Source organism: Scophthalmus maximus, chromosome 22 (assembly GCF_022379125.1).
Source record: "Scophthalmus maximus strain ysfricsl-2021 chromosome 22, ASM2237912v1, whole genome shotgun sequence".
Classification (NCBI taxonomy): domain Eukaryota; kingdom Metazoa; phylum Chordata; class Actinopteri; order Pleuronectiformes; family Scophthalmidae; genus Scophthalmus; species Scophthalmus maximus.
The window spans coordinates 6,607,439-6,632,120 of NC_061536.1; the positions used below are offsets into that span (position 1 = coordinate 6,607,439).

General features: G+C 43.1%; 4 protein-coding genes across 5 annotated transcripts; 2 read left to right on the forward strand and 2 right to left on the reverse strand.

The window, feature by feature from the left end:
* Positions 1 to 2,300: 2,300 nt before the first annotated feature.
* Positions 2,301 to 13,211, forward strand: tmem64 (transmembrane protein 64). Its single transcript, XM_035620673.2, has 3 exons — positions 2,301 to 3,836; positions 8,844 to 8,999; positions 10,204 to 13,211. The coding sequence occupies exons 1-3, from the start codon at positions 3,135 to 3,137 to the stop codon at positions 10,393 to 10,395; spliced, it is 1,050 nt and encodes a 349-aa protein (XP_035476566.2). The 5' UTR covers positions 2,301 to 3,134; the 3' UTR covers positions 10,396 to 13,211.
* A 3,035-nt stretch (positions 13,212 to 16,246) lies between these two features.
* Positions 16,247 to 18,732, reverse strand: tdp2b (tyrosyl-DNA phosphodiesterase 2b). Of its 2 annotated transcripts, none has more exons than XM_035621370.2 (8): positions 18,453 to 18,732; positions 18,018 to 18,145; positions 17,788 to 17,937; positions 17,549 to 17,640; positions 17,180 to 17,298; positions 16,913 to 17,083; positions 16,529 to 16,806; positions 16,247 to 16,441 (listed from the first exon to the last, which is right to left on the reverse strand). In XM_035621370.2, the coding sequence occupies exons 1-8, from the start codon at positions 18,597 to 18,599 to the stop codon at positions 16,426 to 16,428; spliced, it is 1,101 nt and encodes a 366-aa protein (XP_035477263.1). In that variant the 5' UTR covers positions 18,600 to 18,732; the 3' UTR covers positions 16,247 to 16,425. The 2 variants fall into 2 exon arrangements, with proteins under 2 accessions (XP_035477263.1, XP_035477264.1); XM_035621371.2 differs by lacking the exon at positions 18,453 to 18,732 and adding an exon at positions 18,253 to 18,276.
* Positions 18,733 to 18,944: 212 nt separating this feature from the next.
* Positions 18,945 to 20,446, forward strand: acot13 (acyl-CoA thioesterase 13). Its single transcript, XM_035621374.2, has 3 exons — positions 18,945 to 19,106; positions 19,266 to 19,450; positions 20,018 to 20,446. The coding sequence occupies exons 1-3, from the start codon at positions 19,023 to 19,025 to the stop codon at positions 20,175 to 20,177; spliced, it is 429 nt and encodes a 142-aa protein (XP_035477267.1). The 5' UTR covers positions 18,945 to 19,022; the 3' UTR covers positions 20,178 to 20,446.
* Positions 20,447 to 20,448: 2 nt separating this feature from the next.
* c22h6orf62 (chromosome 22 C6orf62 homolog) lies at positions 20,449 to 24,679 on the reverse strand. The gene is made up of 5 exons (XM_035621372.2): positions 23,102 to 24,679; positions 22,762 to 22,938; positions 22,546 to 22,671; positions 21,930 to 22,064; positions 20,449 to 21,822 (listed from the first exon to the last, which is right to left on the reverse strand). Exons 1-5 carry the CDS (start codon positions 23,228 to 23,230, stop codon positions 21,697 to 21,699), a joined length of 693 nt encoding a protein of 230 aa, XP_035477265.1. The 5' UTR covers positions 23,231 to 24,679; the 3' UTR covers positions 20,449 to 21,696.
* Between the last annotated feature and the right edge of the window lie 3 nt (positions 24,680 to 24,682).

Here is a 24,682-nt window from a genome sequence, read left to right on the forward strand (position 1 = left end):
GCTGCTCTGATGTGTCCAGACCTCGTCACTCCAGCATCCACCGGCAGATCACTGATGGATGTCTCCTGTGACAGATGCATCCCTCCAATCAATGTGTCTGCACTGTAACACAGACTAAAGCTCATGTATATTTATATTTGATATATACATACATGAGAGTGTTTAGAGTCGAACGTTAGTAAGAAGATAGGGAGGCTGATAAAAAGGTAATTTCAGCTTGAATTAACCAAATGTCCACCTGCTCAGTTACTTCCCTCTCCATGTGTCGTTGAAAAGAAGTTGGCATCTTCGTGGTTGCTGTTGCTGATGTTGAATTATTAGGATGGTCAATTTGGAAAAATATCCCTGTAAGGCTTTGTCAAACCATATTTCCAGTTTGTAAATTGAATGATAAAATATAATCAGAAACAGGAAATAAGCATTGTATCTTCTGTTTGTGTACCCCGAAAGTTAGGAAGTTTTCATTTATTTTCTATTAATACCCATTATAAATCTGGTTGTTGAAAGGTTCCCATGGGTGAAATGAAATTAAACTCTACTGTGAAAGTCAACGCAAACTACTGGGATTATTTGTAAAATCATGTGCCACAGCTCCATCTAGTGGAGTGATGTGAGAGCACACAAACATGTAATAGACAGCATGAAGAAATCTTTTTGAATGTCTGTAAAGGATTTTAAAACATCAGAAGTCTATGAAGTCAGAGAAGCAAGACTCATTGCAGTGACATCAAAAAGGTTTTTTTTTACCACCTTCCTTTACCCACAGCTGGTAGAGCCAGAGGCTGAGCAGTGGTAGATGTGTGAATGCACTGATTGTCTGCTTCACTCCCCTCATTATGAATTTATTTAAGTATGCTAAACAGGGAGATCCCCCTCAGGCTACTACGTTATACTGTTTGCTCACAGAAAATGGGCTACAGAATAATGTGCATGAATCAATATAAAATCTGTAGCATTTTAACAGTATGTTACAAAAAAGATGAATATATAATTAAGTCGTGACTTCACTGAATGATCGATGTCCATACAACTCATTTCCAGTATTAGAATGTAGTACATTTAGTACAAGTACATTTTCACAACTACTGTTCTGAAGTGGCCAACACGGTCCTTGTACTTAAAATGAGCATGTCAAATATTCATACAGTATTTCTTTAATACACGATGAAGGATTCCGTATTTTCTGTCATTTATGGACATCACGCACTTTTAAATAAGAAGCATATTACAATGCAGTGTGTAAGGAATTTTCAGGTCTCAGGAGGTTTGCAGAAAGACAAGTCGAAGCAGCCGATGAGCAGTTTCAGCGGGAGACGTTTATTTCGAGATGTGGTTCATAGCACAAAATGAAGACGATTCAAAGTATGGGTGTACAGTTCTTTTGTACCCACTATCTATGAAACAGGCAGCGTGAGATGTCACATGTTTGATTGTCCACACACGTACACATCTGCGTCATCATACTAGCTATCTTTGACATGACATTGGTCATCTATGTCATCATATTCGATAGCTTCCACAAGATACTGGTCACAGCAAGGACACACCAGCATGATTATGTTTAGCACCAAAAAGATATTGTTCACATTGCTTACAATCAAGACACTGCCAGTACAAGTGACGCATAAAACAAATACAATCAGCTCTACAAACAACCATAAGTCATTGAACTCAGTTTCAGCTCAGTTACATGGTGACATTTTTTTCAGCTCAGTTACAACTAAAAAGTTGACAGTGACAGTTTAAAAAAAAAAGGAAAACACTTTAATAGCACTGATTACAGCACTGATTTATCAGAATGCATTATTTTTACCTAGGTGACAACTTTATAAAAAAGAGTAGAATTCTGACAAGGGCCATTGTTTAGCTTTTCTGCTTTTAGGATATTTGCTGATGATACATCTTTACTTTTACTTCAATGTTTTATTTTGATTGGAGGATGACTTGTGGATATTTCTATATTATGTGATGTCACCTACTTCACTTACTTATGTATACTTCCTTCACCACAATATAATCCTTGAAAATATTTCCCTCGTAAACTCCCTTTGTTGTGCACCTGGATACGATTTCCACTGCCAAGTTGTTAAATCTTGATAAGTCCCTAAATCTATATAAGCGCAGTGAAACGTTGAAGTGGTGAACGGTGGCTGACCGCAGACAGCCGCGCAAAGGGCATCGATCCAAAACAAACAAGAATCTCCCGCGAGCTCTCGCGATGACAAGTGGACTCCCTCTGATTGGAGGAGGAGGCGCTACGGGGCGGTCACGTGGTCGCTGAGGTTACTTGGCATTCTGGGACACAAACAGTGGGTCGGTGTGCGGCGCGCGAGCGAGCGGACCACAGCGGCGTCTGCGAAACGGCGACAGGAGCCACAGCGACGCGCAGCCCGCGGAGAAACATTGACCCCCGTGCGTTCATCTCTTTCTTCTTCCGCGTGTCGCCCTGTGTTCCGGCCGAAGAGGAGCCGGAGGTCCGCCGTGGTCTCCGAAACGCTGCCGTGGACTTTATCCACAGAGCGAGCTAGTTAGCTGATGACGGGAGTAAGTTAGCCGCGGCTGACATTCATGCTAGGGGGGTCAGGGTTAGCTCGACGGTGACGCCGGCTGCGCTTTCAGAAGTTTACGTTCGCGCACCTCGCCTCGGTCCAGCGAAGCGTCGGATTGCTTCGATGTGCTCGCGGCTCTTCCCCGACACCTCCCTCCCTCCCTCCACCCACTGACTCTGCGCCGTCCGGACGCCGAGGGGGCGACGACAACGACGACAACAACTCTGGACCATGGCGGGTTTTGCACACAGAGTGTGTGAGAGTGGCACCTCCAGGTCGTCGCACTGGCCCGTGGCCCGGCGCGTGTACCCGAGATAAACACTGGTCCGCTGCACAGTGCGTGTGATGGCCAAGGAGAGTGGCGGAATTCACCCTTGTGTTCCACAGCGCCCCCAGAAGTCGCAGAGAAATGAGTCGCCACTGCTGAGGCGATCTTCTCAGACGTTTCGAAATTCTTGTTTTCTGCTGAGCCTCGACGGGGCCATGGACCTGCGCCGGGTGTGAAGACTGAATCTGACACCCGACGCGTCGCAGCAGCTCCGCGGCTCGGACCCTTCCCCCTGAGCCCTGCCGCCGGTCCGCAACATGTCCGCGTCCGGGGCCACGACCGTGCAGCTCTACACCAAGCTGGTGAAGCACGCGGCGGGCAAGGCGCAGATCCACCTGAACCGCTGGCTGAAGAGGACCGCCACGGCCACGGAGGATTGCGACAAGATCGACATCCTGATATGCAGCGCCTTCGACGAGAGGGGCGGCGGGAAGTCAGACGGCGACCCCGGGGCGAGCGGCGACACGGGGGGGCCGAGCGGGGGGGACTTCCGACACCCGTGCTGCATCACCACCTTGTGCTTCAAGTGCGCCCTGCTGGCGTGCGTCCTGGCGGCCGTGTGCTTCGCCTCGGTCGCCCTGGTGCGCCAGTACCTCAAGGAGCTCCTGCTCTGGGTGGAGAGCTTGGACAGCTTCGTCGGAGCCCTGCTCTTCATAGTCGGGTTGATCACGGTGTCGTTCCCGTGTGGATGGGGATACATCGTTCTCAACGTGGCAGCGGGCTACCTCTACGGCTTCGTGCTGGGCGTGGGACTGGTCATGGTGGGGGTTTTGATCGGGACCTTCGTGGCACACCTGGTCTGCAAACGCCTGCTGACTGACTGGGTGCTGAACAAAGTCGGGAACAGTGAGCAACTCAGTGCCGTCATACGCGTGGTGGAGGGAGGGAGTGGACTCAAAGTCGTGGCCTTAGCGAGACTCACCCCCATTCCCTTTGGGCTCCAAAATGCAGTTTTCTCGGTGAGTATGATGAAAACACCGCCGTCAGCCTTTCCTTCCCACTGTAGCAGGACATTAGACAGTCGTGTGGTGTCCGTTATGAACTCATCCACTCACAGCAGCTCATTGACCTGCTGCGGATCAAAGCGACCTGTGACCTATTTGATTCCCTCAGTGTCAGGCCAACCTGCAACCCCTGGAAATCACAACTAGCCAGAAGCTTGGCTCAAATGTAACACTTCCTGTTTCATCCCCAGAGGAAAAAAACACAAATTTATCTTGTAGATAGAAGCTCTGCTATGAAAATAATTCTACTGTGGCCTAAGGACATCAATTAGTATTTTCAGTTTGAACTATATGTATCACAATTTGAACGCATAATTAGAGTTTTCACATTTGGAGCAATGTTTGCTCGGAGCTCTATAATGATCCAGTGATTTTAACACAATCTAAACTAAGTGATAATCATGAGTAATAAATACCATGTGACACCCAACACCCGCAACGTCAAAGGAGATTCTAATGTGGTGGCCTGTCAGTGTAAAGCTGTGGTATGAGGATATTGCTCTCAGCTGCACTCCAGTCCTACACTTAACCCGAGGCCCTTGACCTTCATGCACAACATGAATAAATTATGATGGCTGATTACCCTTCACAGTCAACTCATTGATACCTCCAAATGGGAAGAGTCATGTGTCAGATCGTACTATATCTCTCTCGTGGGGCTGGAATTCCCATACTTGTCATACTTGTCTTACATTAGCAGGTCTCATAGAAAATCTGAAGCTTGTTTAGCCCAAATAATGAATAAAAATGCAGAAGAAAATCTATATAATAGCTGCTACTGCAGATTAAACAAAAACCTGTACATTATTAAACCTGTTATATCTATATACAAATATTTTGACCCGATGAAGATCTTACCAGGGTGAGCCATCCATCTAATTGCATTTGTGGTTCAGAGTCAGTGTGCAACACTTATAGGAGTTAAAATTTGACTTTCATGCAAAACTTAGAAAAACACGATACAAACACACTAAACACAACAAAAAAAAACATGGAAATGTGTCCAAGGATGAAGTTGGCAAATCGGGACAAAGTCCAGTTTATTCTAGTTAAGTTGGAGTCTAGCCTACGTAAACAACACCAAATTTTGGCTCATTTTGTAACTGCTGACAAGCTGGAAAGCAACCTGCAGTCAACAACAGCATCATCATATAAATTATTCCACTGGTCTTTCTTCATGTCCATGGTGACATTTGTTTTCTTTTAGCCTGAACTTCAGCAGTTTTTTCAAAATTGCACCATCTATGCCAAAATGTTTGGCGAGAAGAAATTAAAACTTGTTTTGAAGGAAACCAGCAGCGCACACATTCAGAAGTGTATGCTAAGTAGGGAACTTGAAAGGCATTTATAGCTCAAAGCATGGAGGAGTTGATGCACAGGCCCCAGGCAGGAAAAGGAAAAAGAAGATGATGTAAGTGTGTTTCACAAGCATAGTAATTGCTTGCTGAAAAAAAAAATCCAGTTTTCTGGGGTGACTGATTCACTAAGACATTTCTCGGGTGCATGGAGATTCATTGGTTACTTAGCTTTGGCCTTTGACAGTTCTGTCTACACACTCGTAACCACCGCACAATAAACATCACTTGACATCCATCAGAGCTGAAATTGTAAATATAAATTGCTGTAGATTTTAGAGCCATCGTATCCGGAGGTTTGGTTTTTTATTCCATTATCCTGGTCTGTTCACATTATTATATATGAGGAGGCAAGATATTAGAAAGATTACAACATAACCCAAAACATCAATGGCCCCACACAGATTTCAAAAATTAGTCAACACAACAACTTCGATCTCAGCCTTCTTTTATGACTAAACTTTACATGATTGTGAAAGCTATCGTATGTAACAAAATATGTGCCCACACCCACACACACGTACGTTGCATCATCATCTTTGACTTTATTGAATATATTCTATGCAATTTAGTTCAAATGATATGTTAAAATTCAGTATTAGATCTGTTTGTTGGGGCCTGTTATGATGCGGTTGAGTGAGCAAAAAGTCTTGGCTTTTATATTTGTTTTTTATGAACTGGATATCAGTATTGCATAAATAACATAAAAATGATTTAGAGAGTTTTTGTTCATAAAAAATCAAATGATTCCTCTTCATTAGTCGCACAGTATTGGCAACAGTTAATCTGTAAAATACTTTTTCAAACACTCTTGGCAGATGGTTTTCTTTTGCCTGAATGATTTATATGAGTCCTGTTTGTCTGTGGTTCATACTTCAGGATCAGTGGTTGGGACATAGCTCCGCGTCCAAAGGTTAAAATATCTCTCCAGCCTGGATCGGGGCTGAAGCTTTAACAGTCGGCACAACGTTGGACTTCCTGTTCCATTCTGGAGAGGTGAAAATGAGTTGTCAAAGTCAAAGGAACACACTTGTTACATAGTGTTCCACAGCTGACATCACTGGTCGAGTGGCACCTACATACATCCCTTTGGCTCTAAGTGCCACTCGACCAGTTTGTCAGGCTGTCAATTGTAAGAGGGGTTAATTCACTGTCTTGTAAAAACAGGAGAGGAACGCAGACAAATACTAGCCAGGAAAATCATGCCAGCATTCAAGTAGCTCAACCCCAGTGCTGAAATAAACAACCCTGTTGTTGTCTTCTATCTCATTTTGACTTATATTAGGTTTACACATTTATAGGCAAATATTAGTTGTTTTTTTACTAACACTTGAATTTGGAGGATAGATTTGACCTCCTCTGTTGTGACTGAGTTGATTTGCTTATGTTTCCTCACCAGATTTATTGAGACACGATCTTGTCTTCGGCCTGTATCTCAGTGAAGTTCAACTATTAATACCGTAATAATATAGGAATTTTTTTTTGGGGGGGGGGCTGGTACTGATGTTAAGAATTTAAAATCAGGAGTCACACTTTTGATAATGTTCCCTTAAATTTGTTATTTGCAACCAAGAAATGTCATTTGAAGCTAAATACTTTACATTTGAAGATAAACTTGTCACTACTCTCTTCTGGGGAAATGGCAAAAAGGTGAAACCATTTCCGTTTTTCGATTTCTTGTCATTTATTGATTTGCATACACTCGGACACAGATGTATTTGCAACTAATTGCAACATGTTTTTATTGATGATGATAGATGAACTCTCGAGTGGTAAACGGTAGAACAGAGACTCACTGTGGAGTTGATCCGAGTCTGCCAGGATCAGGCTTGTAAGATGAATCCCTCTCTACGTTGTCACTTCCTTGCTCAGAGCGGTTTTCAGACCTTGTAATTCTTCTCACCCCGAGGCTCATTATGAAGCTGAGCTGATATTTAGCTTTAAGGTCTTATTCCCAACAAAAAAAGGTGATCTAATCGTTGATGAGTACTTCTAGGCCCCTGTACTGGCTCACAGTGGAGTTATGTGTCGTCTCCTCTGCCCTTGGTGAGCACATTAGTTGGGTGAGGCTACATCACCCCCCCCCCCTTCCAGTTTATTTCTGCTGAAGTGATCAGTGCTACATTATAGCAGGTAACTTAAAACACCACAGAGACTGCAGCAGTTAGCAAAACAATGGGACAGCTCAGGAACAATGTTTGTGAATCCTTTGAGGAACAGATCGTTCAGATCCCCCCATGGTATTATAATAAAGCTGTAATAAGATAAGATAATAAAGGATCATCTTATCACAGCTTTATAACCTTCATCACTGTACCGCTAGCCTGGATCCATTGCTCTACTGTCATAATGATTTAATATAAGCAGTTGGGGGATTTATCATGTAATGGATAGTATAGCCAAACAGGTTTTTCAGATTTGCATTACACTGTGTGCTTCACCTTTCATTACCAAGGGTGTCTGTACAGATGAAAAGGGACAGCGTCACATTAGCAATCCTGGAATCTACCACACAGTCAAGATAACCTGTTTTCTGTTTGGTTTACAAGCACAAAACTCAGACCTGCGTTGCGGCTGCTCTGAATAAATCAGGTCGAGCCCAGGATGGGCTGTTCTTACACTTGAATTTGCAAATTAGCTCGATACAACAGGCTTTCAGAGACGAGTAGGAGGTTCAGTGGGAATTATCTACATGGTTCTGAAAATACCAACGACTAGCCTTCCCATGATGTGGTATACAAGGCAGCAGCTAGATGCCAGGGAGGGGGGAGGCTTCAGAGGACATGTGCTTCACAAGTCAGGGTTGACGGCTGAGAGAAAGACAATGCACTCCTTTTTCTTCTGCAGCTCTGACAGGCTCACATGCCATGCCAAGAGATTAGCTGACACTGTTTTGACTGCGTGGACACAGTGTGGACACATCAGTGCTAATCTTTCAAGGAGAAAGGAGGGGGAAAAAAATACAGAGGAGATAAAAAAAACTTGATGACAATGTTGGCTTGATTAACCAGGTTTTGATAATCAGTGTGCCATGAAGTGTAACTCTGGCTCTTGTCAGTGTGTGCCGCGATAACGGCACTGGGGTTGGGATTTATCACTTCGAGCAGAAACTCAGGCTGCATCTAGCGTGAATGTTTTCTTGTCCTGATAATGTTTTGGCACAGGCAGTGTCTTGCAGCAATCACGCCGCGACCCCTGACGCGCTGCTATCAGCCGCAGTTTTGTCACAGTGCCAAGGTCACATCCTCGGACGCGCTCTAGCTTATGTCATCAGTTAATCAAGGGATCAAGGGATCGAGGGTCACGGCGACGCATGCACTTCTTTATACGTAGGTGACTACATGGAGATATGAAATGAGATGCTCATTGTTTACCAAGCCTAGCAGGATTTTGTAGATTGTTTTTGGTTATTTTGGTTGAAAATCAATTCAATTTGCCACAGACTATGACTATGTAAGATATAGTGACTGAGAGCTTGTCCACTGTACGCCGACCTACACCTGCGATCATGCACCTATTGGACGGCACAAGCTGTAAATCGCACAAAAATCATGTTACTTTATCTAAGTTTGAAACCGGTTTCTTATTTCCTATCCTCCATTTCAAGATCACAGATGTGTCCTTGCCAAACTACCTGGTGGCCTCCTCTGTGGGTCTGTTGCCCACTCAGCTTCTCAACTCCTACCTGGGCACCACGCTCCGCACCATGGAGGACGTCATCGCCGAGCAGAGTATCAGCGGCTACTTTGTGTTTAGCTTGCAGGTCAGTTGTCGGTGGCTATACTTTACCAATACATATTAAAATGCTGTAATACCACTTTGTACAATTTGTACAGCAGTGATGCAAGACACTGATGTGCTGTCACACCCTCCAAACAGGAAGTGAAACGTTCTGTTCGTTGATCAGTAGAATATGAGTTTTCACTCTTATATTCAAAATTCATGTCTACCTCACAAACTTTGTCCGACTGCCAAAAGCATATCTTTCTTCCTTAAATCTTTATTTACTTAAACTGCCAGAGTGAAAATCTTTAACCTAAAGGAGATATGCAAAATAAACCGCAAATCTGTCTTGTTCCAAAGGTCGTCTCAAGCTGTCATCACGTCCCCAACACCTGTTCAGCTCCATTTAATCCTCACAAGTGTTCAAAGATTAGGCAAGGCTTTTGTGGGAAGTTCAGATGTCATGGGTCAAGGTCAAGCTTTTGGAGGCTCCGTCTAGAGGAGCCGATAATCTTGAGGGATAGGAAGTCTTCGTTTTTATTTTTATTTGTGGTCCATTATGGATGCACCAGTCTGATTTGGTGGGGGGGTATTGGGGCCAATGCTGACTTACTTAAGACAATTGTAAAACATTCAAAAAAATTAACTAAAAAAAGGCTGCAGACTCAGTTTTCAGCACCACAGCAAACCTGTAGTTTTACATTTTGAGAAAACATTGAACTCAATTTTATTTTTATAGCGCCAATTCACAACATACTTAAGGCACTTTACATAGTGAGGTTGAGACCTTACAATATATACACAGAGAAACCCAACAGTTCCCGCAATGAACAAGCACTTGGCGACCGTGCAAAACACCCTCCCCTTTAACAGGAAGATATTTCTAGCAGAACCGGACTCTCCAACAGTTGTATTACCGCTGCACATTCACTTCCTGGAGTCTCCTCTGGCTGCTTGCCAACTGCTCGCAGCTGAGAAATGGACCAGAAAATAACCCCTCTGAAATAGTAAATTGTAGTTTTTAACACCTCGATTAAAACAAACAAGACATGACACCTTAATGACTGACCTTTAGAGGGGCTGTTAGGTGTACGTATCCAATATTTTTGTCCCTGCCCTCAGGGATATTTATTAGCAGCCCTACACATTAGATACACATCAGAATATGAGACAGGTCAGGTCACCATTTTGAAGAAAAAAGGGCATTTTGAACAAAACAACATGAAATCTTCTGTCTTGTGCAGATCGTCATCAGCATCGGCCTGATGTTCTACGTCGTTCACCGGGCTCAGGTAGAGCTCAACGCGGCCATCGCCGCATGCCAGATGGAGTTGAAGTCCTCTCACATGAACGGCTCGTCCACCAATCACAGCAGCTTCAATTACTGCAGCAAGAGGGCGGCAGCTGGCAGCGGAAACAGCATTAATGTGGTGTGACCTCAAAAAACTACATGTGGCGGTTGCTCCTGTGACAGCGCTGTCAGACTGCATAACTTAAGGGAAAACCTCAGAGTTTAGAGGCGGCATCTGAAACTTGCTGGTGGTGTCACGTCATCACCCGTGTGAGAAAAACTCTGAAAGTTTTCGTCTTTAGTCGGTACATTTTTTGTTTTGTTTACAAGTGTGGGACCATGCACCTTTGAAGAAAAGGTGTTGATGAAAAATAGTTTTGAGGTATTATCATTGTGGTAAAAAAATTTATTTCAATTCTTATTGTTAATTTCATCAAGGTACTTCTGAATATTTACTCTGTTACAGGAGATTTCATGAAATAATGATGTTTATAGATATCAGCAGTGACTGAATGAGTAAGTGAGTCAAAATAATAATAATAGTGAACACTATGAATGTGCAATCTGGAGCTTTCTAGAGAACCAAGGAATAGTTTTCAGTGTCAAAAGAATGCCAACCTATGCACCCTTATCTCATAATTCATCAGTTTTTTTGGTTCATTTTTGGGATAATTTAGGATTTGTCAACATCCAGTGATAATTTATGATATAAAGAATAAGGGCATTCTAAATATTTTTGTACGATTTGATTTTCTCAGTCCGGTTAATTTTTTAAGTGTCTTATTTTTGGACTCTGGCGCGGTGGGAGGAGCGGTGAGCTCTGCAGGCCTGTACGACCACATCAGCTGAACTGGCCTCGTTTGCCCAGAGATCATTTTAGCACGTGTGCAGTTTTCGAGGAGCGGCAGCTGGAGACGGGGGCAGAATACACAGCAGGACACTCAGGAACGTTTCTGCCAGGAAGTTTCGAAGTGCAGCGCGAGTCTCCTCAACGGCACCAGTGCACGGACTGACAGATGTTGAGCTTTCCAGTAAAGGTTTATGATCAATTTGGTTTTGCATTCGCTTTTTTTTTTGAAAGATTATTTAATAGTCCTTTGCTTAAGATGATAGTTTTGACAATGCTGTGCAATACATCAGTGATGAAATGTCATGAATGTGATATATTTCTATGCTGAAACCAAACTAATCAGAAATGCTCTCATGCATACAAAATAACACAAACCTTAGTCTGTTTTTTATTTTATTGACATAAATGAGTAAGCTAGATGAGATAAAAAGGCTGTTATTTTTTTATGTGCCATAATTTGATAAAGCTTATTGGACGACATGACACTGGCCCCACCTGAGCTTAGGCTACATGTGACTTATGACTCACTTTTTTTAATTATTATTATTACTTAATGTTGTTGGTAAGGATAGAAATTACCTATGACGAATTTTTGTGTTTTAATAATATATCAACGAAGCTCTTACAATGATGGTTCGTATGCACAGTCCACTACAACAGACGCACGTTATTTTCATACTGATAAGTTGAACCAGGAAGAGTTTTGGTTGGTCAGGAGATGTCTCAGAAGCTGACAATCAAACACAACATGGACACTAAGGTGATGAATGTGATAATACTTTTTATTTTTTACATGAATTTTTGTGACGCTGCTCTTCAGTCAAACTCTGATTGAGGAATAATAAGGGCTCCTATATGAAAATATCCCTCTTTATGTCCCCACATTTGTTGAAAAAAAAAATTATATCGCTGGCACAACATTTTGTTTTTCATTTTAATGTTGTGTCCGTTTCCTTATAGAATTGATCTTTCCCCACATTCCATGCTGTCAGTCCTCTGAAAGGTGTGGTGTTAATTTCATTCTTAATGTTGAAAGAAAGGGCCCCTTCCTGTCTGAACTTAGCAATAATGTTAAAGAGTCAAAAGCAAAAAAAATTAAAAAATTATATATATATATATATATATATATATGATAGAAGCCCTACCAATAATATCTAGAGCCACAATTTTGGGAGTTGCTGTAAGCACTTATTAGAGTTGTTAGTCGATCCCTGTTCCAGTGTTTAACCTGCCTTTGACCTCCTCCTGCCTCTGACAGACACTTTTGCGGAGGGGAGACGCCGACATCTTTGATCAGCTCATTCAGCCTTGGGACACTTTCTTTGGAGAGTACCCAATTAGTGATCGACCTGTCACTTGGGAATCTTCTAAACCACACCCAAACCATTCTTCCAGTGTCACACTTGAGTTGAACGTTTTTCGTGGACGAGAGACGAGAGCATGTTTTGTGGCTGCGAGCTTTACGACATCTTCTCCCTTCTCTCCACTTTTTATGGCACAGGAATTCGTTTTTTCTTTAGATCTTCATGGGAAAATGAAAAATGCACAAGGTCTTCACTTGACAGCAGTGTACCTGCTTTCCAAACAAAGTGGGACTTGTGTCTGTGTGAGGGGGGACATTGTGCCACGTTTAATGCAAAAATTCATTACACGAAACTTGATCGGCGGCTGTGAACACACTTCATAATATTTTAGTTTCTCGACTGGGATTTTTGAAAAAAAAGAAGAAAAAAAAACCAAGCAGTTTTACAGCAAAGGCTTTGGCTCTTTATAGGTGGGCTCTATTAAACTTAGATTTAGTTATGCAACAACTGATTCCTAAGGGAAGTATATTTCATAGATACACAAGACCTGAATCTGGGTTGCACACCCAACCTCTTGACTGGGAGTCGTGTATGAGATGATGAACTTAAAGGGGCAAGTTGAGGGTCACGTTTGGTGCTATGAAATGCAATACTTCCCCTTCTGTATCAAGTGCATTACACATATACTGTATTTTGTAATAGAGAGACTTTTTACAGTGTATAAATATGGATATTTATCGCTGTATGATGCTTGTTCAGTGTTATTTATGAGAGAGGGAATAAAACCTGTCAGGCTTTGTTACAAAATGTTTCTTTGGATTTTTTCATTTTTCTTATGACACACACTCTCCTATTCATTAGACCTGATCCTAAAGGGGCTCGCTACAATTTTTACACAAGAACTTCTGTTGACTTGAGATGAGCTTAACTCTGCTTTTATTTTTCATGTTTCATGCTGCATCAATTTTTACCATTCTTTTTTAGTCTTTACTCTTTTGAGTCCCCCAACTGCACCGAAGTGGAAAACTAAAGTGCCCCTTTAATGTAGAAACTTGTTGTCCACTTCTCCTTTTGTTGAATCATTTATAGCTATCCAGCCTCCAACTTCTCAGCAGAAGTTTTCAGATGAATGTGTGAAGCTTCCCCCGCTGATTAAGTTTCAACTCATCTCAAATCCTTTCCCCCCTGCATCATAACCTCATCCCGAATCCTCGCATACCTGGCTTCATCCCTCACCCTTTGAAAGTGATGAGAAGACAAAATTCTCTTGCTCAGAAGGTTTTTCCCCTTACCTTGCAAACCTCTGAAAAAAAACAAAAAACTGTCAGCCCTCAAATATTCAGCAGAAGCAAGCGGCAGCAGCACTGTACGGCCAGAAATAATGCTGGCTTCTGGGGTAGTTTGTCGCTGCGATTTTGGAGTGAAGCAGTGATGGATGTTGTGGCAATTTGATATAGAGTGAGGCACCACTTACGCCTGCCCTTGCCCTTGCCTGTGACAAGCTATCTGTACAAGGGGAGGTGGGTGTTCGTCTGGACGGGGACTGACAGTTGTGGTTTGGATAGATTCTGCTTGTGAAGTGCCCCGTCCATGTGACACACACACATAACACACATAACAAACACACACACACACACACACACACACACACACACACACACACACACACACACACACACACACACACACACACACACACACACACACACACACACACACACACACACACACACACACACACACACACACACACACGGTGTAGAGAAGCCCAGCCAAAGTCTATCAGTCAAACAGTAACGGACATTGCATTCCCTGTGGAGCTGCAGCACAGATTCATCTGCTGCTCTTCACACGGCCCACCAATCTCTTCTGGACTCGGGTCAGATCTGCGTCCAATCCATCATCATCCGACCCCCACCTCAAAGGACAAAGAGCCTCCAACAGCCTCCCCGCCAGCGCACGGATACGTCCACACAGAACCAAGAACATTCATTTTGACAGGCCTCAAATGAAAGCCTCGGCTCTCACTGAAGGCTACGCTTTTGGAGCGAAAAGCTCCAAAAATACATTGGTGAGGCTGTTGGTGTTTGAAAATACATCTGAGGGTGAAGAAAAAACAACAATCAAAAAAACAGGGTGAGTGAGATTATCTTGGAATACATACACGCAGCCCTCCAGAGGGAAACTTGTTGTACAGATGTTGAAGGATTTGTGGAGGAGGTAAACGTTGATCAGCCTCTGGCTCAGGGCAGACGGACGGATCACATGACCACTTTCTTTATTCCTTTGGTTTGCTAAAAAAAAGAACATGCGCAAACAAAACTATGCATGTGTTTGGTATTTGGGACGGTGACGCTGGACAAAAGATCTGTTGACACCAGTCACAGATGCAGAAGTCATGAAAATCCATTGTGTTCTAAAATGTTTTACACTTGGGGTCTCTGAGACCTCAAACAAGATACTATGCATGATTTTATGAAGCTAAAAAAGAGGTATCAAGAAAGACCAGTTGCAGGAAAAAAATATACACATATTGCCACAAATTATCATTATGGCAAGAAAGAAGAGGATTCCTATTCTCTTCACACTTTGTAGGTTTTAGTCGGTGAACTCGTTAGAGCTCTACAGATTCGGCCCGTGTCCTTGGTGAACCAGGGAGTGGGGGGAAGGGGACAGATGAGGGAGGGCCTCCTCTGATGACGCCTGCTACCATGGAGGAGTCACATCTGTGTCCTCTCCTAAGGTCATCTTGTCTTTACTCAGTGTAACTGTGGTGTAAAAACACTGTCAAGCAAACATGACAACACACTCGCAGACTTCAGGGGACGTCTCAGAGAGAGGTGGGGCCGAAGACTTGACAGTGTTTAGCCAGGGACTGAGAGGAAGAGGATACCACTGAGGATATACTGTATATAATAGTTGCTTAGAATAGGTCTTTTTCACATTAGATACTTTAGCAGGAAAACTGGTGTATAATATGCTTAAATTACAATGATGTGATGGTTGATAAAGTTACATTTTGTCATTTTTCACACTCAAGTCGATCTTGTTTTTATTTAACCTTCACTTTTCTAATAAAAACCCCATATTTATGTGTGTGTGTGTGTGTATATATATATATATATATATATATATATATATATATATAAATTCTGTACTGCCCTCTAGTGGTTTATGATACCAATATTACAAACAGTAAAAGCAAGAATGCAGAGAAGTGTACAATATAATATAGTTGTATAATGTCTAAAAAGCTTCCTACTTAGTTTATTTTTTGAAATATGGAAACAACTTTAAAATGTCCAGAAAACCGTTTTCTCACTACTTTCCAAGCTCAATAATCATTTTCAGAAAAAAAACTTCAATGGCCCTGACCTGCCCAGGGACTACGGGTGGAAAATAGCAGTTTGCTACAACCTGGCACAAGACATCTATTAATGCTTTTATTTGTGCACTGTCCCTGTTCAAATAAATAAATTACAATTACAATTACAATTATAGTAAATGGAAACTTGAGCATCAATTCTGAGAAAAAGTTCGGAAAATTGTGGGATGTAATCAAAAGTTCCCGAGCAGTTCATAATAATTAACTCCGCCGAGGAGGTAATGCGTTCATTGTTGTTTGTCTTATCAGCAGGATTACTCAATAACCACTGATGCAATTTCCATGAAACTCTGTGGAGGGTTCGGGAATTTTGATTTACTTTCTTTTACATTGCAAGATAGGGCGTTAGCTTTGGTGTAGGATCAGTAGCTGCTCTCCAAGCGCCCTTCTAGTTAACCTCATGGTTAGATTGCGCTGTTAACTGTTTCAAGGGGCAAGAAATACATTTCAAAACACGGACATTTTATTTTAACATTTATTGGTGTGGGGTTTTTTTTACACTTATGTGTCTATTTTAAGTTCAGGAAAATTAGACATATTAGAAGATAAAATAATCAAATCAAGATATAAAAATTTACAGGCAACCAATCTCAGATAAAGTTTTTCTGTGGTCTGAACCCAGTGGCAATGTTTGTTTTAGTCTGCACTGCTTCTGCGAAACACACAAAACAAACAAAAATCAGCTGATCTCAAACAAAATTCTTTCACTTGCATGTTTTGCCATTTTGTACATATCTACCCAGCACAGAAGCTACAGTAGATTCCCCAGTGGTCACTAGTATAGCGTCCACAGTCCAGCTTCTCCAGGCCCACCAGGGCCAAGTGGTCGGGGGCAAGACGTGGGATTCCATCCTTTGTCGCTGGGCGGAAGTAAACCCTGTCAAAGCGGCAGCGACTGACATATGGAACGGTCTTGTTGCTGTTGGCTTTGGTGTCCCATGTGTAGCGACAGTGCTCCTGCTTGCCCAGTCGCTCCCAGACATCACAGACACTGGAGGGCAGGCCCACCTTGGCCACCTGAGACGAAGGCCAAGTGAAGTATTATGAAAGGGGAAACACTCTGATTACGTGTATAGACTCAACTAGCAATTATTGCATATGACTGGAGAGACAAATGACTGACCTCGGGGTCCCTCAGGTTTGTGTCCCCTCCGAACAGGACGGTGACATCGTCAGGCGCCTCCCTCATCCGCTGCATCACCACTCGAAGCTGCTTCATCCGCTCCACTGCATGGCCCTTACAGCTCTCAAAGTGAGATGTCATTAGACACAGTTTCTGTCCTTTGAAATCCACCTGATATTCAAGGAAGAAAATGCAAAAAAATGTCAGCAGTTTGAGTTAAACTAATTGAATGATTTGCACTATTTGGACAACTATGTGTGCACGAACTTGAGCTACAAGCAGATTCCTCATCATCTGTGTGGTGGGGTAAGTTACTATCTCATGCTCCACCAGTTTGACTCGCGACTTCTTCAGCATCATCCCAGTGAAGTAACCATCTTCACCACCTGGTCAGCACAGGTATAGAGACAGACCAAGTAAAGACCCATTTTGCCCACAGGTTTTCCCACATTGTGCAGCAGTGAGTTCTATTTACTGTATTCAGTATAAGGGTGTGTGTGCTGTTTTTTGCTGGGTGTAGTCCATTTTACTGTATCCTGTCGTGTCTTATATAAGACAGGGAAACATGTCGTGTCAAACTCTGAGTACCCAACATGGTAATAAGAGGAAGTCCCTTCATCATCAAAAATAATGTACCTTCAATGATCAGGTAGCTGACGGCACGTTTCTTCAAGTACTGGACGTAGGGTGGAATGAGCTCCTGTAGTAAAACCACATCGGGAGTGTATCTGCATGAAGAGAAGATTCGCTTTTCAAATGCTATCATCCGCGTTTGCTCTGTATCATCCAGCTACAACATTGCATCTCCAGAAGCACTAAAAAAGGAAATATCAGGTGGCCAGTAAAAAGTGAAACTGCAGAAACACAGGACTCACAAGACTATGTAGGAGCACAGGCCTCTGGCACGCTCTCCAAGGTTGTCTGTGTCGAGCCCGTCCACGTTCCAGGAGATCACCGACAGTTTACCGTCATCTTCCTCTGGCGGTTTGCGTGAGGAGGCAGGACTTTCTCCGGTCAAATCTATGCTGGACATTTTTCAGAGACCGTTAATTCACACCAAAAGGGATTCTGGTGTGAAATAATGGGAAAAGACAAGAGAAGTTACCAATCTTGTGCAGGTTTTTCATCAACCTTCAGCCTCTTGGCCTCAGGGCTCTTGGTGGGTCCCTCTAGAAGATCTTCCACTTCAAATACTCTCTCCATGTCTGCCTCAAAGAATGAGTTCAGAGCTCTCTGAAAGACGAGGGACAAGGAAAACTGATAAGGGAAAACCAGAGCAAGGCGAGGCAAGTTTATTTGTATAGCACACTTCAACAACAAGGCAATTCAAATTGCTTTACATAATGCATTAACGTTTGTTCCAGATCTGTGGAGCATAGAAACTGAACGCTGCCTCTGTCTGACGCAAGTCCATTGGCTCTTTAGTTTACTGTTGATAACTGCCTTCGTGAAATAAGCTGCAGTAAAATTGTTACAACATTAACCTTACGGCGCGATGTCACGTGACACGCGATGCCTCAGGTGTGACTACACACTGTACCTCCATCTGCCAATCATTGTCCGCCAGGTAGCACCGAGCCACGGCGCTGTCGCTTCCCGCTACTGCGGCAAACTCGTCGCAGAGACGACTTCTGTTTTCTTCGACAGTAGAAACTGACGGTTGGTCCGACTCAGACGCAGAGGCCATGTTGTCCAGCCACTGTGTGTGTGTGTCCACTCACTGTGTGTGTCCACTCAACAGAATTACACGAGACAAGAAAAAGTTACATCTCTGCCAGTTACCTCTGGTGCACCAATGAAAGGCTTCCGGGTCAAGATGCTGATTAGCCTCTAACGCTAGCTAAAACAGAAATCACAGCGCAGTAAATAGCAACTCTACGTTATGTGTAACGGTACTAATAAATATCACCAAATATTGGGACTGTCTCGGTGCTTTTACTTGACCGGAAATTGGTCGAAACGCAATCTGGCTAAAATAGCACATTTGCATCCGGTAAAAATGTCAAAACAAGAGGGAGAGGATGTTTCACCCGGACGATTTATAGAACGCTGCCGTTTCCGGCGAGAGGCAAACAAGTTTGACTTTGGCCGCGTTTACTAGGAGTTAAATATGGCTTCGCTGACTTTAAATTCAATCAGGCAAATTATGAGAGCGATGGTAGATAATCCAGGCTTCGACAGAGTGCTGAGCAAGGTGAATATGCACATCCTGTGACATTCCTGGACCGTTTTAATGTTTTTATTTGTAAATGCGAGTGCACAGTAACTCAGCCTGTGCTTTTAAAGCTACTCGCTGACACCCGTTGTCGCAGTGTCACACTCACACACACAGCTACACGTGTGTTTTCCTCAGGTAGACGTTTTGTCTGCCATCCCTGGTAAGGTGGTCTGTGAGATGAGGGTAGAAGAGGAGCACACCAACCGACTTGGGACGCTGCACGGCGGGATGACAGCCACCCTGGTCGATGTCATCTCCACCGTGGCGATCATGCACAGTGAGAGGGGATCACCGGGGGTCAGCGTGGACATGAACATAACGTGAGTCCATCAACAGTGTTGAAATATGGTCATCAGTAGATTATCGTGCAGTATTTCATGAGCCCGATTGAGTAGATTGGAGGTACAGTTGTTAACTTCATATCCAATGTAGTGTAAACCTGTGAAGTGAACATTGATGATTAATACATGGAAGCTTGCAGCGATCTCTTTGTAGATGAGCCACATCCATCTCTGCATTTTTTCAACCTGTTATTGAAAATCAGAAATTTATTAGAAATTCAATGATTACATAAAAGAAGGTCCTGAAGACTTTAGACTTTCCATTAAATGCCAAGTTATACGTCCTGTTAGTCTAATTTTCCACAACTAAGATATGATATTTGAAAGCTGAAAATGCTTTGTTTCTTATCCTCCATTTTTTTCCCATGACTCCATTAACCTTGTCAATGTGTGGTCTTGAGCTTGTCTCAAATGTATGTTGAATATACCTCCTGGCTTGTATGTATAAAATCGTTGACCTTGACCTTCAGCCTCTTAACTCACTCACGTTGAAGAGAAATTTCTAAGAATGATTGAGGGGGTCAAAAAAATGTCACTGTCTTACAGATATATGAATGCTGCCAAGCTGGGAGAGGATGTGGTCATTACTGCTCAGGTTCTAAAGCAAGGACGGACACTGGCATTTGCCACCGTAGACCTCACCAGCAAGGCTACTGGGAAGCTCATTGCACAAGGAAGACACACTAAGCACCTTGGCAGCAGCTGAACTGGCTCCAATCTGTGCCTTTTGTAGTAATCTCACAGATCATATCTGTACTGTCAGATCAAGGTCTAAACCTACCTCTGCCTGTAAATCGTTTGAAAAACATAAGAGTGGTGGGTGCCACAACTACATAACACCACTCACTGCTGGTTACTTAGTGACTTGTGTTGTTACTGATACGTAGAAGTATTTATCACAACATTTAGAGAAATTTCTAATGGTCACTACTGTATCAATGATTCATGCACATGCAATAAAGCAAATGGACAAAGGGTTATGCTTTCAGAATTTGCAATGTATTGGGATATGCTCAGCAGTATTGATTTGAGAATCATCAACAGAAAGAAAAACAAGTTACACGCCTTATAATCTTTGAACTGAACACACTGAATCAACAATGAACAAAATTATATGTACTATGTACTTATTCTTTGACAAGCAAGCCTGCGAAACCCAATTTTATTTTGATGAGCATGGCAGGAACATATCTTAATTTTACTAGGTCAAATTAAACTAAAATCTGTTAGCTTTCAGCAATTTTGTTAGGTATGTTAAACATTAAATCTTACACCACATTTCAGTCTCTCACCAACCCACACCCCGAATAAAACAAAACGCAAAACATCAGATTTCAGTAGCTTGAATAGTGCATGAGCGGCTTGAATGTGACAATGACCTTCAACATCTAACCAACATGTCTCAACTTTGTGTACAATGCCTTTTCAAGTCACTTGAGATTTTAGCAAAGGCCTGCCTAGCATTTTTCAGAGGAAAGCAAAAGACACCATAACATCTTATGTCCAGTGGGAAAAAAAAAAACTAAGGCAGTTAATGAAAAGCAAGTCCTACACCATATGATTTGACAAAAATATTGTTCATCCTGTTATATTTGCGTATACAGGTGTTTTGACACATTCACACCTGTCCTTGGTCAAAAGAATGTGTAAAGTTGTTCTACAAACCCCAATGACATTACAAACAAGCTTTAACGATCCTTTCTTATGACAACAAGGATATAAAACACGTCCATCTGAGAACCACCGTGAAGACCTGGGTATTGTTTGTTCCTGTTCTGATGCAACATAAAGAGTTCCTTCAATGACCGGTGCTGTTGACAGTGCGGCTCCAAGAGAACAACCAACCACTCAAAATCAATGTTCGTGCAGGTTCAAATTAACAAGAATGGATGAGTGAGTAGGAGGGAATAAAGAGGGAGGGAAAAACCAAAACAAAACAGAAAAAGGAAAAGAAAAATGGGGCAACCAACAAAAATGATGGCAAAGAGAAGAGGGGAAACATTGGGAGTGTGAGGAAAAATGAGGATGGGAACTGAATCAGCCTCAGGCCTGGGAGGGGAGAACGAGAAGGTAACTAAAAAGGGGGAAAAGGGAGAGATCCAAGCACAAGTTCACATCTTTTAAAAGGAAATGGTGGAGATGAGTACATCAATTTGCTTCTGAAGGCTTAGGCAGGAGGAAGGGGGAAGGGCTTTTCCCTATGTGGCTGGGTGGAGCTGGAAGCCTTAATCAGGCATGTATGGGCGGAGGTGATCCTCGATGTCTCCGACACCCCAGCAGGTCAGCTGGTCCTGGGGCAAGTACAGGCAGAGGCTGCACAACTTGAAAACTGTGGCCTTGGTTTTAGGAGTCTGCAAGGAAGGTTGACAGAGCGTTTGTGGTCAGGCGAGTTTGAAAGCTTTCTGAGGTTTCAGCTCTTGAAACTCTGTTCCATTTTAATTTCAGTGGACTGACTCACCTGTAAGTGCTGTCTATCCATGAAGAGAAATACAGACTGAGTTGGGTTGTTCATGACCATTCCAGCCTTGTCTTTACGACCCAAAGCATGCAAGCACTGCTTCTCGTAGTCTCCATGATGAAATTCAAACTTGGCCTGGACATCAGAGGACAGACAGACATGTGTAACAAGAAGTAAACACTGATACATCCAGACTATGGCTGGTTAATTAGCGGCAATAATTATTTGCATTAATCACATTTTTGTTTTTGCACAAGATGTATATGATCTGAAGTTATCAGAAAAAGGTTTCCAGGACTAAAAATAACTTGGTTAATGGAACTGTGACTCAATATCTGACTGGTATGATGCATATATTTTAAAAATATGTATCAAGATGCTTGTCTTTTCGGCAGTGCTGTTTTTCTTGTTCAACATGTAGAATAAAAATGTAAACATATGATGTCTCAGTCAGTTTTATCCGTGGTTGTTTTGCTGGGAAAAACTGTTGTTTTTTTTGTTTTGGCAAGAGTGCCCTGCCTTAATCCAGTGATACAACTTGATGGAGAACATCTGTTACATAAGGTTCAAATAACAACAGGCTTCAGAGTGATCTGACAAGAGGCCAAGTTCTGACCTGAACAGGCCTAAAGGGTTCATCATCAGCCCCCTTCCATCTGGAGAACAGCAGACAGACAACCTTCTCGATATCGTTGCGTGGCCACAGGATGAAGTCCATCTCCTGGGTGCAGCCTATCACATCCTATGACAAGATGAGAAAGAAGGACAGTGTGTTATAACATGGCTCAAGTTTTTCAGCCAATTTTAGCATCTTCAGATGTTTCAGTCTTACCCTTCGCATTGACTGGTATCGGGGGGCGTGTAGTTGCACAACGTCTTTTTGCAGGAGTTCTATCGAACTCTCGAGAGAGTAGCTGGAATCCCGCACACCTCGTAGGATATTTTCTTCGTAGTTGTTGGTCATCACTGGCACCACTTCAGCTACCTCAAAGAGTGCAGACTTCTTCTTCTGTGAAGACAAAAAAAAAGGAGCAAACCACTAAAATTGAATTAAGGCTTCACAATATAAGACCAAGAAAGAGCAGGACATTTAAATGAGTCATGAGCATGTATGAGGTATATGGTATGAGCTTGTTCGAGAATTACTGTATGCTTCCACTTCACTGACAAACCTTTTCCTTGAAAACGAAGGCTATATAAATCTTGAAGTCAAACTGATCAGCCAAAGATTCCCTTTTCTTCCGAAGCTGAGCTCGAAGTCGATTTCTTGTTTGATTTCTTCGTGAAGTTGGGTCCCCCATGGTTAGATTTAGATGGCAATGCTCTCGTTTTTGTGCAGAATATTTGGGCAACACTCTTCTTTTGTATTCATACGTTGGATAAAAGGATGGAGTTAGAGCTACCCTCGGCAGAAACAACCCATCAAAACCCGTCGAGGTTTGATCTGTGAAATACCCATTAACTACCAACTGAAAAGGTCAACCAATCAGAAACAAGACTAAGTCATTTTAATTTTTGTAAAAGGGCAGTGTTGAGGAGGGGAATGATCAACCAGCTAAGACTACATCTCCTAATTACGTGATCAGAAATCCATGTTTTTAAGACATGACGTTAAGCCATATGGGATTTTTTTCTTCGTCAACCCGCCATCTACAAGGGAACTTTAAATGAAACAGCAACTCAAATGTGACTAACTCTTCTGAGAAATGTTACCGAAAATCAACAGAAACTGCTGCTACTACTACAAAAATCCATACCGGCAAATGTGTTTCTTTGCTAGTGACTTTGAGGACTACAGAGACTAGCAAGCAGACAAATATCCTAGAGTTTGGGTCATTTCAAAGTCTCTCGTCCATGGCTGTCGTCGTGTGCTGCTTCTCCGTGGAGACTTCGCTACGTGCGCGTTACAGGCGGATCGGGGATGCAGACGAACATGGCAGGTAAATACAGATGCCACGAGACGTGGGCACCGGGTAACATCGAAGACTACTGCCAAAGTAACCTGACATTTCCTCGACTTCTGCCGTCGCTCATGCGGCCCGCGGCCCCGCGGCGCTGCCACCGCTGGTAGTCATGGTGTGGGCGTATTTTTAGCACACTAGCTATCGCGAGCTAGCAGGCTAACCTAGGCGTTCACTCCCGACACTAACTAGTAGTGAGCCGACGAGATAGCTACATCTTATCTTCCGACTGACTGGCGTAATCGAGGCCCGTGGTGCGGTCGGCTAGCTAGCGTGCAGTCATCTTCCCACGCGTTTACATCTCGCTCGGGTCAACGCGAGTGCCAGTGCGGTGAGAGTCACGGACCTGCGGGGGTGACCGACTAGCTGGGTTTGCCTGTGCTCAGCATTTTTGTTTTTTTGTTTTTTTTTTGAGCTCGGTATAACCTGCTTCAGTCGTCAACAACTACGCGGACAGAATAATCAGCCAGGGCGAGCCGACGGAGTGGCGAAATGAACCGCTGGCCGGCTACTCTGAAGTTCCGTGGTGTTCGCTGCGCTTGTTTTTCTTCCTCTTCTTCACTTCAGTCGTCACAACCTCCGAGTGGCCCCGCCGCATGCCATGTCAAGATAAGTCGACAATCCAGCTGAGGTCCTCCGTTCTTTCATTCGACAAGTGGTGCGGTCTGTCTCCCGGCGGGCCCATGTTTAACGGCGTGTCTTCCAACGTTGTTTTTTTTCCTCCGTTTGGTTTCTTTGTCTGTTTCTCTGGCAGCTAATAACGACACACAAGCTCGTCGGTCCACAGCCTCC

Excerpts from the sequence above, each read along its gene's own strand:
- tmem64 (XM_035620673.2), top strand. The coding sequence starts at position 3,135 with ATGTCCGCGTCCGGGGCCACGACCGTGCAGCTCTACACCAAGCTGGTG. Across the intron at positions 3,837-8,843 it reads TCCAAAATGCAGTTTTCTCG|ATCACAGATGTGTCCTTGCC; the intron begins GTGAGTATGATG and ends CTCCATTTCAAG. Across the intron at positions 9,000-10,203 it reads ACTTTGTGTTTAGCTTGCAG|ATCGTCATCAGCATCGGCCT; the intron begins GTCAGTTGTCGG and ends TGTCTTGTGCAG.
- tdp2b (XM_035621370.2), bottom strand. The coding sequence starts at position 18,599 with ATGGCCTCTGCGTCTGAGTCGGACCAACCGTCAGTTTCTACTGTCGAA. Across the intron at positions 17,299-17,548 it reads CAGCTACCTGATCATTGAAG|GTGGTGAAGATGGTTACTTC; the intron begins GTACATTATTTT and ends TGTGCTGACCAG. Across the intron at positions 16,807-16,912 it reads CAAACCTGAGGGACCCCGAG|GTGGCCAAGGTGGGCCTGCC; the intron begins GTCAGTCATTTG and ends CCTTCGTCTCAG.
- acot13 (XM_035621374.2), top strand. The coding sequence starts at position 19,023 with ATGGCTTCGCTGACTTTAAATTCAATCAGGCAAATTATGAGAGCGATG. Across the intron at positions 19,107-19,265 it reads TCGACAGAGTGCTGAGCAAG|GTAGACGTTTTGTCTGCCAT; the intron begins GTGAATATGCAC and ends TGTTTTCCTCAG. Across the intron at positions 19,451-20,017 it reads AGCGTGGACATGAACATAAC|ATATATGAATGCTGCCAAGC; the intron begins GTGAGTCCATCA and ends ACTGTCTTACAG.
- c22h6orf62 (XM_035621372.2), bottom strand. The coding sequence starts at position 23,230 with ATGGGGGACCCAACTTCACGAAGAAATCAAACAAGAAATCGACTTCGA. Across the intron at positions 22,065-22,545 it reads AACCCTTTAGGCCTGTTCAG|GCCAAGTTTGAATTTCATCA; the intron begins GTCAGAACTTGG and ends TCTGATGTCCAG. Across the intron at positions 21,823-21,929 it reads TGGATAGACAGCACTTACAG|ACTCCTAAAACCAAGGCCAC; the intron begins GTGAGTCAGTCC and ends CCTTCCTTGCAG.